This window comes from Zootoca vivipara, chromosome 12 (genome assembly GCF_963506605.1).
Source record: "Zootoca vivipara chromosome 12, rZooViv1.1, whole genome shotgun sequence".
Classification (NCBI taxonomy): domain Eukaryota; kingdom Metazoa; phylum Chordata; class Lepidosauria; order Squamata; family Lacertidae; genus Zootoca; species Zootoca vivipara.
The window spans coordinates 11,252,529-11,265,076 of NC_083287.1; the positions used below are offsets into that span (position 1 = coordinate 11,252,529).

Below are 12,548 nucleotides of genomic sequence, written 5' to 3' on the forward strand. Positions count from 1 at the left end.
GGCAGAGCAGCACCCAAAATGGAGGCTCCCTGGCAGGTAGGAAATCCGGGGGGTTTCCGGGATTTTTCTCCATTCGGGAGAACAGCGGGAAAAGGATTAAAATCTGGGGGTTTCCCGCGAAAAACGGGATACTTGGCAGCTAAGGAATAGAGCTCAACATAATGCTTAGTCATTTATAAATCTAGTGTCCTTTTCTTGGCATACAGATTATAATGATTTAAAAAAATTGACTGATGTGTGAATACTCATTTACTGGGGTTTGGTACTTGCATGTTTGATAATTAATAACCTTAGTGGTTTTCTTTCCAACCCATACAGTAATAGCAGTACATTCTAGCATTAAAAGTGTAAAATTGTATTATTAAAAACATTATTACTGCTAACAGTGGTTTACAAAAATATCACTTAGTTTTGTTTGTTTTTTTATAACAGGTTTAGTACATAGTACATAGGAAATCAAATTTTAAATTCCAGTAGTTCAAGTGTGTGTATGTTTGTGAAGAGATGCATCTCAGTGGTAGAGCAAGTGTTACGCTTGCAGATGGTCCTAGTTTCTATGTCTGGCATCTTTGGCAATCTCAGAGAGCCCTGGCTGAAACTGGAGAGCTGATACCAGTGCTATCTTGATGCACCAATGTCTTGACTTGATATAAGGCAACTTCCTGTGTGTGTGAATGTGTATAATGTGAGAATTGTGGGGTTTCATGACACACTGATGAATGCTAATATCACAAAATATATTTTTAGTAAGTCTAGAACAGGCATCCCCAAACTGTGGCCCTCCAGATGTTTTGGCCTACAACTCCCATGATCCCTAGCTAACAGGACCAGTGGTCAGGGAAGATGGGAATTGTAGTCCAAAACATCTGGAGGGCTGAAGTTTGGGGGTGCCTGGTCTAGGAGGACTATGGACATCATACAAGTTCTGTTCCTCTTCTTCCCCAATCTTTTCTTGTTTACTGTCTGTCTACTGTCATAATGATTTTACTATAAACTATATTTGAATTCATATTTGAAAATCTGACTGCTCGAGAGACATAGTGATTTTTTAAAAAAATCCTGTTTAAGTACATTCTTGGAGACCATTATGTTTTCATAATGTTCTTAGACAATAATTTAAAAAGAGCCCTGCTGGGTCAGAATAAAAGCCCGTCTAGTCCAGCATCCTGTTCTCATGCCAACCAGATGGCTGTGGGAACACCACAAGCAGATCTTGAGCACAACAATACTCTCCCCACTTGTGCTGTTTAGCAACTGATATCCAGAGGAATACCACCTCTGATAATGGAGGTACCGGTAGTACACAGCTATTGATAGCCTTATCTTCTAAGCCACTTTTAAACCCATACAAGTTGATGACCATCTTTACAACCTGTGATAGCAAATACCATAGTTTAACTGTACTTTGTGTCCCTTTTTTGTCTATCCTGAATCTTACAACATGCAGCTTCGTTGGATGATACCAGGTTCTAATTTTATGATCAAGGAAGAAAATCTTTTCTTTCCTCCTGCCATGCATAGTTTTATAATCTCTGTCTTAACCCACACATACCTTCTCTCTAAACTAAGAATCTCTAATGTTGTGTAGTTTCTACATGGATGAGTAGTTCCAGCCTCGTGATCAAATTAGTAGCCCTTTTTTTGCACCTATTCCAGCTTTACAATAATGCTTTTTTAGGTGTGGCAACCAGAACTGCACAGCCTTTGGGAATGCTGTTCCTTACACAATCAAGCCATTTCTTCATCTCTGTCAAATCTGTGGCTTGCATATTTATTTTGCAGAAGTCAACACTTTCCAGTTATCACATCATGGGATCTCATATTATCAAATGTTGTGGCCATAATTGCCTAAGTTGTTGTCACACTAGAATGCCTCATTGCCTGACACATGAAACCTTAACCCTTAAACAACTATTTCTTCTTTGTGGCTTTGATGCTGGTCCACATGTGGAACTGGACTTTTGAAAACTCCTGGGAAGCTCAAAATAGAAATGCTTCTATCAAAGAGGTCAAAGAGAATGAGCAGAGTTGCACTCGCCTCTCCCATCTCTGTTTCAACAAATCAGGAACACTTTGGTAGGAATTTCTAGTCTTGGGATTGGCGCCAAAAGGAAAAGCCCACAATCATGCTATTTGGAGGAAGATATTGGGAACTTTGGGGGTTGACATTCTTTAAGCTAGTGAGGCAGTCTTGAGATTTGGGTGAAGTCAAAGTTCGGGCTTCTTTTGTAAGGAATTGACAGTCTAATACATTGCAATATTGCATTCTAATATACTTTGAGCACAGTTATAATTAAAAGAGCCATACAGTCCCATATTTTATGCAAACATACATAGTATCACTGACATCCCTTATCAACAGTATTAATCTTGAACATTTCTAATATAATTTCTCTATTAGTGTGTGTCAAGAATGGATAATAGCTGTTGTATTTTCTCTCTGAAGGGAAAAAGAGTGAGTTTTCATTTATAAAAAGAATGAACTGGTATTTCCATTCTGAAAACATTTCTCTTAAATAGTGTGTTTGTGAGAGAGAAGAGAGGAGAAACATCTTTTTATTCACATCCTTCCTCCAAGGTGTTCAGAATGATGTACATGATACACATGCTCACATATTCCTACAATCCTGTGAGATAGATTAGGATTAGGCTAAGACAGGGGTCACCAACCTAAGGCCCATGGGCCGGAAGCAACCCGCACACTGCGCTAAACCGTCGCAGCGTGGGGATTCGCTTCCGCGGTGCTGGAAATCGCGGTGGCTCATGTGCAGACACAAAAAATTGTGGGCACACGCACGATCCAGCCCATGGAGGGATCTCTGCGGGACCAATCCGGCCCAGGCAAGATAAACCTTGCCAACCCCTGGGCCAAGAGAAGGTGTCTGGCCCAAGATCACCCAGCAAGCTTCATCATTGAGTAGGAATTTGAGCTCTGGTCTCTCCAGTCCTGCTTTGCCCAATTCACCGCCATACTGGTTCCTGTGTGTGTGTATTTATGCATTATGTATGTATGTATAAATGTATGCATACACTCAAGTATCACAAACCTTTGATTATTTAGCCCACTGAAAATATGGACTTATTTAATGTATAGTGATTTGTTTATTTTTACTCCTCTATCAATATAAAATACATTCCAAATGAAGAACACACAGTAGACCCTGAGGTCAAATGAAATTCTCAAAGGAGATTTTCGAAGGAGACGCTTTCAGGCAGTGCATGCCTTGCCAAGTTACAAGTGCAAATTACTTTGAACTCCTAAAAAGATAAGTCCTCTCGTAAATAAGAGAAAATAAGTTCAGTGTTTGAAATGCGAGCTCTTCTATTTAGGCTTTGATTCTTTTCTTTTCCTTGCTGAAGATGATCTGCTTGTTCCGACATGTCTTTGTTGAGATCTGTATGCTACAAATCTCCATAATCTGTTTGAGAATACACATCTATAATGATATATGCCAAAGAACACCTGGAATACTCTGGCTTTTTAAGTACATGGTTCAGGTTTAAATGGCCCATTGTCATTGCCCAGGCTTGTTTGTATGAGTCAGCAACTGACAGTCTCAACTGAACTTGTCTAACTTGCTTTCTTCTTGCCATACACAGACTGCATTTGTATCTTTGCCTCTCCATACAACATGTTGCATATGAAGCATTTCCTGAAGGCAAGGAGGTAGAACTTCACACTGAGGCTCAAACCTGCCCACAAACCACACACACTGATTTTAAACTTTGATATTATATATCCTGTCTCTGTCCATGACAGACAGATGTTCGGAGGGGTCTAAGTTTCTTACATTCATTAGTGAAAGAAAGTCACTTTGGACATGTTTGTGAGACACTTCTTTAGGATTCTTGAACTCTGGCTTTGAAAACGGGTTAAAGTTGAGCCTTGACTTAAACCTGGTACCTGATATCTTTTGTTGCGTCTGCAAATGGAAACCTGATGTAGGTTTGAGTACTTTCTTGACCAATTTTGGATGTGCAAGTCTTCTTATTTTTTTGGGTTGGGTGTACATCCAAAGAGAAACCAAAATGCTTAATAAGAAAATGGTTGCCTTCCTTATTACTGGAAATTAGGTTCCACATTATTCCACATTCTGGATGTCATCGCTTCACTTGTGGACTGAGGAGTATGTACCATTGTACAGTGGTACTTCAGTTGTCGAATGTAATCCTTTCTGGAAGACCGTTTGACTTCCAAACCGTTCAACAACCAAGGCACAAAGGGCGGTTGGCAAGGTCAATGGAGAAAATTGAAAAACACACAGCGGAAGCCGTTTGACTTCCAAGGCGCATTCAAAAACAGAAGCAATTACTTTCGGGTTTTCAGTGTTCGAAAACTGAAACTCACAGCTTCCTAGACACTCGAAAAATGAGGTACCACTGTATATTCACACAGTCACAGTAAACAATAGTATGTTCACTTATGTCCTGTGATCCATTAAAAATGTGTGATCATGTTAAGAATACAAAAGAGAGCACATAAGAATTTGTTTGTTACAATCACAGAAATGTGTGGACTTTGAAAACACTTGAGAAAGTGGCCTCAATTTTCAAAGAGAAAGTTAACTCAGCTTTTTAGGATGTCCACATTAAGAAATAACAAAAGCTGCTTTGACAGCCTTTTTGGCTAAAGGGCGGGGTATAAATGCCATAATTAAATAAATCCAAGGAATGTGTAAAATAATGGACGTGCTATCTGCATTTGCATGTCTGTGTAATCTGACTTCAGTGGTCTGTGGGAAATGGTCATTATCCCTGAGAGTAGTTAAGTCCATCTAATTTCACATGACATTGTTATTCAGTTGCACAATTGCTCTAAAGTGCAGTTAAAAGGGGGGCTACAGTTGCATTTGGACCAAGCAAAACTATAAGCTCTTTGTTGAAAAAGCTCCTGTTTTGCATCTTTTGTAGCAGCTTGCAAGCAGCAAAGAGTTTTCTAAACCAGGCAGCAAACTTCCAACTTAATTGAAGTTGCAGTGAGGCAGGAGAGGAGGAAACCATCCCTTTCAAAAGCATTAAAGTAATTCATTCTTCAGGTTAATTGATTTTGAAAGTTCTTGTAAATTGAAAACTGCAAGTTGTGGCTAATGGGGGAGGGAACTAATTCAGTACTATGAACACACAAACCTTGAGAAGCCGGGACCCTCTTCTTCCCTTTTAAACTAGAAAATATGGATTACTATTTCTTAATCTTGTTCTAATAATTAACTCAGTAAAAACTGCCATGTAAATAGACCTCCTGATTCCACACGGATTAGAAGAACAATAGCATAGATCTGTTCATGAATTTCTTTTTCTTCTTCATTGTATGTGAAATGTAATTTCTTACTAAAATGCTGTTTCACCTGCACACTTATGCTATATTCGAGGATCTTGGATATTTACATATCAATGATGTTCTTTATAACTCATCTTTGTTTAATTGTATTAACCAGGAAAGCTGCAATGCATTTTATTGGCTTCATAAAGAAAAGTTGTTTTGGACTTCTTATTCAGTTGCAATGAATGCACGCTACATCAAGATTTAATTAAGTATTTAATTAAGGGAAGAGTTAGTGATTGTAAAGAGTTCAACGTGTGCTTATTCCTCATAACAATAACTTGATATATAAGTTAGGGGAAAGTCTTAGAATCCTTTCCAGCTGAACCGGTGAGGTGATGTTACAAGTTTTATATGCAGTGTAAGAGAATATGCGGAATTGAAATACTTGTTGAGGCACATAATTAAAAGATGCTTTCATCTGAAAACCAAGCAGAACATAAGATAGACCCGGAGGCTGCTTAATAACATACCTAGTCCAGCATGCAGTTCTCACAGCTTGGCCAACCAGATGCCCAAAAGCAGGTCCTCAGTGCAACAACCCTTTCCCCACCTGTGATTTCCAGCAACTGGTATTAAAACTGGTCTAGAGGTAGAACCTAGCCATTGTAGCTAGTAGCCATTGGTAGCTTTACCTCTCCTGAATTTATCTAATCCTCTTCTGAAGCCACCCAGGCTGATGGCCATCACTACCTCTTGTGGGAATAATTTCCGTTAAATATGTGCTGTGTACAGGACTTCCTTTTCTTTGTCCTGAACGTTCCAATGTTCAGTTTCATTTAATATCCCTGAGTTCTTCTAGTGTTACGAACGAGGGAGAAAAACATTTACAATCACTTTTATATTACATTACACCTGTACCGTGTTTCTTCTTACTCACCTTTGTGCTGAACTAAAAAGGCCAAAATGATGGAGCGACTCCACTACGAAGAAAGGCTACAACATTTTGGCCTTTTTAGTTCAGCACAAAGGTGAGTAAGAAGAAACACGGTACAGATGTAATGTAATATAAAAGTGATTGTAAATATTTTTCTCCCTCGTTGTAGCCTTTCTTCGTAGTGGAGTCGCTCCATCATTTTGGTTGCCCTTTTCTGAACCCTTTTCATCACTATAACATGCTTTCTAAGGTGAGGCCACCGAACCTGTTCACAATGTTCCATGTGAATAAAGGTAAAGGACCCCTGACAGTTAAGCCCAGTTGCAAACGACTCTGAGGTTATGGTGCTCATCTCGCTTTACTGGCCAAGGGAGCCGACGTTTGTCCGCAGACAGTTTTTCCGGGTCATGTGGCCATCATGACTAAGCCGCTTCTGGCGAAACCAGAGCAGCGCACGGAAGCGCCGTTTACCTTCCCGCCAGAGCGGTACCTATTTATCTACTTGCACTTTGACATGTTTTCAAACTCCTAGGTTGGCAGGAGCTCACCCCATTGCGGGGATTTGAATCGCTGACCTTCCAATCGGCAAGCCCTAGGCTCTGTGGTTTAGACCACAGCGCCATCCACGTCCCTACCATGTGAATACATATGTATGATGGCATTATGAGATCAGTTTTACTTTCAGTCCTTTTCCTAATGATCCCTAACATGGAATTCACCTTTTTCACAGCTGCCACACACAGTCAACAACTTCATAGAGTATCCACTATAACTCCTGGCCACTGCCAGTGTATATGTGACATTTAGATGATGATGATGATGATGATGATGATTGCCCCAATATGCATCACTTTATACTTGCTTACACTGAATTGCATTTGCCAATTTACTGCCCATCCATTCAGTTTGGAGAGATGCTTTTAAGCTCTTTGCAATCCCTTTTTGTTTTAACTATCCCGGGCAACTTGGTATCATATGGAAACTTGGCTGCCTCACTCTTACCCTAACTCTAGATCATTTATGACACCGAGGACTCCATTTTATACATCTCTACATCTGCAGAACTGTCTATTTATTCCTGCTTCTCTGCTTCCTGTCTTTTCACCAATTACTGATCCACAAGTGGACCCATCATTTTATTCCATGATGTCTGATGTGGTACTTTGTCAAAAGCCTTCTGAAAACCTAAGTACACAATGCCATTTGGATCACCTCGTATCTCTTTGCTTGTTGACACTCTCAAAGAACTCTCAGAATTGTGTGCTTGTATTCACAACAGCTCCAATGCACACAGGGTACTCATACATATGATGTAGATGCCTTATTCAAGTGCATTATTGAGAGAGAGCATTTGTGTGCAGTAGATACACTAACACAGATGTGCATTGTGTGGAAGATGCATGTCGAAGCTCCACTATGTGTTACAATTAATTCAAGGTGAAATGTTTGTGTTTGCTTTGCTTTCCATTAATAATATTCCCTTTTTTTTACAACTCACCAGTGTAATTTGGGGAAGCTTCTCTGGACTATGTAAAGGGGCTGGCTTTTCTTTGTCAGTTCATTGATCACAGTGAAAGTTGCTAAGTGCTCTTTCAGGTAACGTGATTTACTTCCTAAGAACATTGAAACAATCACATCACTGTAACACTTTAATAACGTAGACTCAAATTTTTATTTTAGTTATTTATTAAATTTCCTGTGATCCGAGGATCACAAGGTGGTTTACAATATAAAAACATAACATATTAAGAAATAAAAGGAATATGCAACTGATGTACAAGATTTACAGGTCAGCTCTCGCCAGTCCCAACTTGCCGAGGCTTCTGCACATCCCTCATTCATTTTAATGGCATGAGATGGTAATCATGTGATAGTCCAGTGTTTTGTTTGACATCTTCTAACATTTTCCCACCATCAAAATTGTGCCCTGAAGTTTAATTTCCCATAGGTTTTTCTTGACCATTTTGACAAGTTTGAACACCAGGCTATAGGGATCCCTGTGATCCTAAAGAGCTGCCGTTTTCCCGTCTTTTTCTGTGATATCCTATCTCCAGTGACTACAGGACTAAGATACCTTCTCTTAGGTATCAATCCCCTGTGGGACATGTTCTCTTTTATAATGTCAATGGCAGCCACCAGAGAAGTGTCGGAACTGAGTTCTGGTGGGTTCCAGCTGAAAAAAAAAGCCCTGGACTTAGGCATCTTAAACATGCAGCAGTTAGGCCACATGGGGATTTGTTGAAGCCTTGGAGCTGTAGTAATTTGCAGGGGGGGGGGGCAGGCAGAAAAACACGGCCCTTTGTAATACAGAGATGCCTTGGATGCAACAAGTCAGTCCTGTAGCCATTTCATGCCTTCCTCTACATCTTCACAATAGGCACGTGAGGTAGGTTAGGCTGAGAATTGGTGAGCAAAAACTGATCACTGAGTTTAAAATATGAAACTATACATGCTCAGAGTATTTTATTTCCATTTAGCAGTTGGAGGGGGGGGAGCACAGGTGTGTTTTGCTCAGTTGTGAAGTTCTACAGGCTGAAAGCTTTTTTCGTAGTCCATGTAAGCATATATCAAAGTAAATTTGTTAGTCTTTTAAGATACCACAAGTTATTTTGTAGTAGCTTTTTCGTGTTTTCTTTTCTGGTGGGTGGGGGAAGGACGACCCTATTTTTAGAAGTTGCTTTGGGTCACTTTGTGAAATAAAGAGGCTAATTAATGCAAGCAATTGTGTGTTGTATTAAGTGCCTGTCAGGTAAAAAGGCAGGATAGAGATGATGATGATGATGATGATGATGATGATGATGATGCAGATGATGCAGATGCATATTTAGGGGCAGGTGGAAACCAGGGAAAGTAGCACATCTAGAAACCTCCACTGCCTTGTGGTATATTTTCAGGAAAAGAAAAGGCTAAGGCAGGCATCCCCAAACTTTGGCCCTCCAGATGTTTTGGACTACAGTTCCCATCTTCCCTGACCACTGGTCCTGTTAGCTAGGGATCATGGGAATTGTAGGCCAAAACATCTGGAGGGCCACAGTTTGGGGATGCCTGGGCTAAGGAGTAAACACTACATAAATCATGAAGTCCCTATGATGGTTGGATGGTGCCTTGGGTGCCTCCTTTCGGCAAGCCCTGCAGCCAAGCTGGTGCCAAACACCTCTGCTTTCCTTTGGACCACATCATCTTTTCTTCTGGGCAGCCCAGGACCACCAGACACACTGCCCATGTTTGCGCCCCAAGGAGGTCATTTCAGTGCTGCTAATGCAGCGGTTTGACTGTCTCTTGAGACAGACAGATGCCAACATCCACCACTAGGTAAAGGTAAAGGGACCCCTGACCATTAGGTCCAGTCGTGACCGACTCTGGGGTTGCGCGCTCTTCTCGCATTATTGGCCGAGGGAGCCGGCGTATAGCTTCCAGGTCATGTGGCCAGCATGACAAAGCCGCTTCTGGCAAACCAGAGCAGCACATGGAACCACCACTAATTATTATTATCATCACCACCACCACCAATATGCAAATTTTGTGTTGCTATTGTTTTGGGAATTGCATCCGGTCTCCAACCACCTTTATCCAGCCTTGAAGACATACAAGAGTTTTAGGTTTGAATTCTCCTGTCATATTGCTCTCCTCAGTAGCATTGCCGGTTCAGCTGTGGTCAGAGCAGCAAATCTGCAAAGAGGAAGAATTCTATGGCTTCTATGACTGTGGCGGAGTAATAGGAAGGTTGTTCGCCCATTGTGCCAGGATAATTGGCTGTTTGGCTTGTTAATCCCAAGTTCCACTTAACTAAGTTGTTTCTCCTCCGCACCTGACAGAGAAGAATGTCTTTCTAAACCTTTGATAGCTGTTCTTTTGATTGCAGATAACTTCAAATGAGAAGCACTCTGAAAGCCTGAAGAATGATGGAGAAAAGCTTGTTCGCACACTAGAAAGATTGGCCCAGACTGCCAGGTGAGTTCCCCTTAGGCTTTCTGGAATTTCCAGGCTGTGTGTACATTCCTCCCCTTTCATCTGTCTGCAATCACCTCCCGCACTACAAGCTTCTTGTATTACCAGCCCACCCCCTCCTACACAATACTACCATCAAAATTCCTTTCATTCAAAGCTTTCTAGCTTTCTCTCTCAGCTACTTTTCTTTGGATCCTCTGATGTGGCAGACCAGAGCTATGTGGCACATTTCCTTTCCTTTCTTTCCCTTCCAACATTGCACCGCATATCCCCATAATAGTCTGAGAGTCCTACATGCTTTGAGACCAATGGCAGTAGCGGGGCTTTAAATCCTTTGAGATACACAGAATGGTGTGTCTTCTTGCAAAGTAAATATGTGATGTCCGCTGATAGTTCCCAGTCATACAGATCTGCAGCTAATGCAAGCAGTGTCTTATTCCACAGCAGCTATATCCTAGCTCCTCCTGGCAGCAGACAACCACCAACCGCCAGTGCTTGCTTTTAGGATTGCTGCTAGTTAAGTCAGCCACTCTTTGCCACAGTAGCTACTGCCAGCCAGTGTTACTGCAGTAAGGCAGGGCAGCTGCTGAGCCCACAGTAGAGCAGGAGCCAAGTCCTGGCGCCCGCTTGGCTGAGCTAAATGTTCCCTTCTTGTGGGAGGACACCTAAGTCTGATTCTGCCGGGGTCATTGCCGTAGGATCCAGCTGAATGACATATTCCGGAAGATTAAGTATGTGGATTCTAATTAGGGATGTTATCTCAAAACCTCCATGCCAATACTTGTACTAATACTTCTGAAACTGGGCTATACTAACATGTGGGCCTTGGCTCTTTTATCCATACTGTATGTATTTTTATAATATAGAATTGTTGCCCATTTGTGGGGAGGAAACAGGAAGTGGCTTGGGCATAAGCAGGCTTGGACAGCTGTTTCAGATTGATTCCTCCTCCGTCCCTAATCCCTAACCCTAATAACCTAATTGTGGCATAGCTCATTATGTACCAATCTCATTTCCCTTAGTTTCAACAAAATGTTTGCTCCCTTGATTTTCACAGAGAAATGGCTCAGTTAATTGGATATTGGCAGTGGGCATGTGCTCAGATCTTAACGGAGTCATGACTTGGGTGTGTCACGTTCTCCTTGTCCCAGTTTCTTGTCTGTAAAATGAGAATCTCAGTTTACTGCACCTCATTATTAAAACATCTTTATAGTTTCTACCCATCTTTAAAGCGTTACCCACTGTGTTTGCCTTAGGGTGGGATATAGATTAAATACATTGATTTAAAAAAAAGTCTCTGCTTTGTCATGAACTTCTTGGCGGCCTTGGGCAAGGCACCACTTTTGAGTCATTCCCCGTTGCATTGCTCATCTGGTATACAATGAACTAGCAAGACGTGTCTTGGAATGCTTGTGGTCCTGCACCTCCTGATAGGAGGCTGCTATGCTTCCCCATGACTAGTAATTCTAGTTTCTCTTGTGGCTAAGTAGCCTATAATTTTTTTTTTCAAAAAGAGCACTTAATTCCAATGAGCATTGGCTTTTTAGGATTCTGTATCAAGCCCTTATGAAGCAAAAACCTCTTTGGTTTAGATAAGTAGGGCTCTTTCAAGTCTTCTTGCCCCACCCTCCAGAGCTGCCATGTCTCTACTGCAGATAGGCGGTTCTTTTTCTATGTAGAAAAATCTTTTTGCAGTGCTTTTGGTATCTTTTTACCTTCTGCCTTGTTTTACCCCCCTGCATGTGCATGCATGTAGTTCATTGGGTTGGTCTCTTCCCTTGTTTTTTATAGTGCCCTTCATCTGTGCTCTAGAGGTGTTAAATAGCCTCTTGCTGTTTTTAAAAATGTTATGCAAGTATGGTTTGATTCTTGCTTATGCATGAAGACCATGCAACTAAAAAGCAGGTAGCACCCAAACTTTGATGTAAGCAACTTGCTTTTTCAGCTAAGCCATTTGCCTGCATTCCTCTACTGCATGAGTAGTTATTGACTCAAGTTATTGACAAGATATCTCCTCCTTGAAGAGGGGAGACATTGCGAGCGGGAGCCGCTTCCCGCGCCAAGCAGGGGGGCGTTTTCGGCCCCCTGCTCCAGCCTATCCCTGCTGCTGTGCTGAGCCTCTCAGCTGGCTTGGGGGGCAGGGTTTGACTACATTCCCACCCTCCCTTTAGGTCTTCCCTTTGTGTTGTTTGCTTTGACCTTGCTATGGACTTCGGTTGCTTTGGTTGCCCAAGGGGCCTGGTAAGAGTTTTTTATTCATTTGGCTAAATGGTACCAGCCTTTTGGTTTTTTCGCCTATCTTTATTCGTCACAGCTTTTTGGTATTGGCAGTTAGGCATTGGAATATGTATTGGTCTTGTGTGTTTGAGGACTGGTTGTGGCCATCATCCAACCCTCTTCTTT

General features: G+C 41.5%; 1 protein-coding gene across 3 annotated transcripts in view; it reads left to right on the forward strand.

Annotated features, from left to right (window-relative positions):
- ULK4 (unc-51 like kinase 4) overlaps positions 1 to 12,548 on the forward strand; it is a 160,054-nt gene that overhangs the window by 145,934 nt on the left and 1,572 nt on the right. For all 3 annotated transcript variants that reach the window (XM_035128823.2, XM_035128825.2, XM_035128824.2), the window contains exon 36: positions 10,060 to 10,148. In XM_035128823.2, coding sequence (XP_034984714.2) covers positions 10,060 to 10,148 — 89 coding nt within the window. The remainder of the gene's footprint in view (positions 1 to 10,059; positions 10,149 to 12,548) is intronic.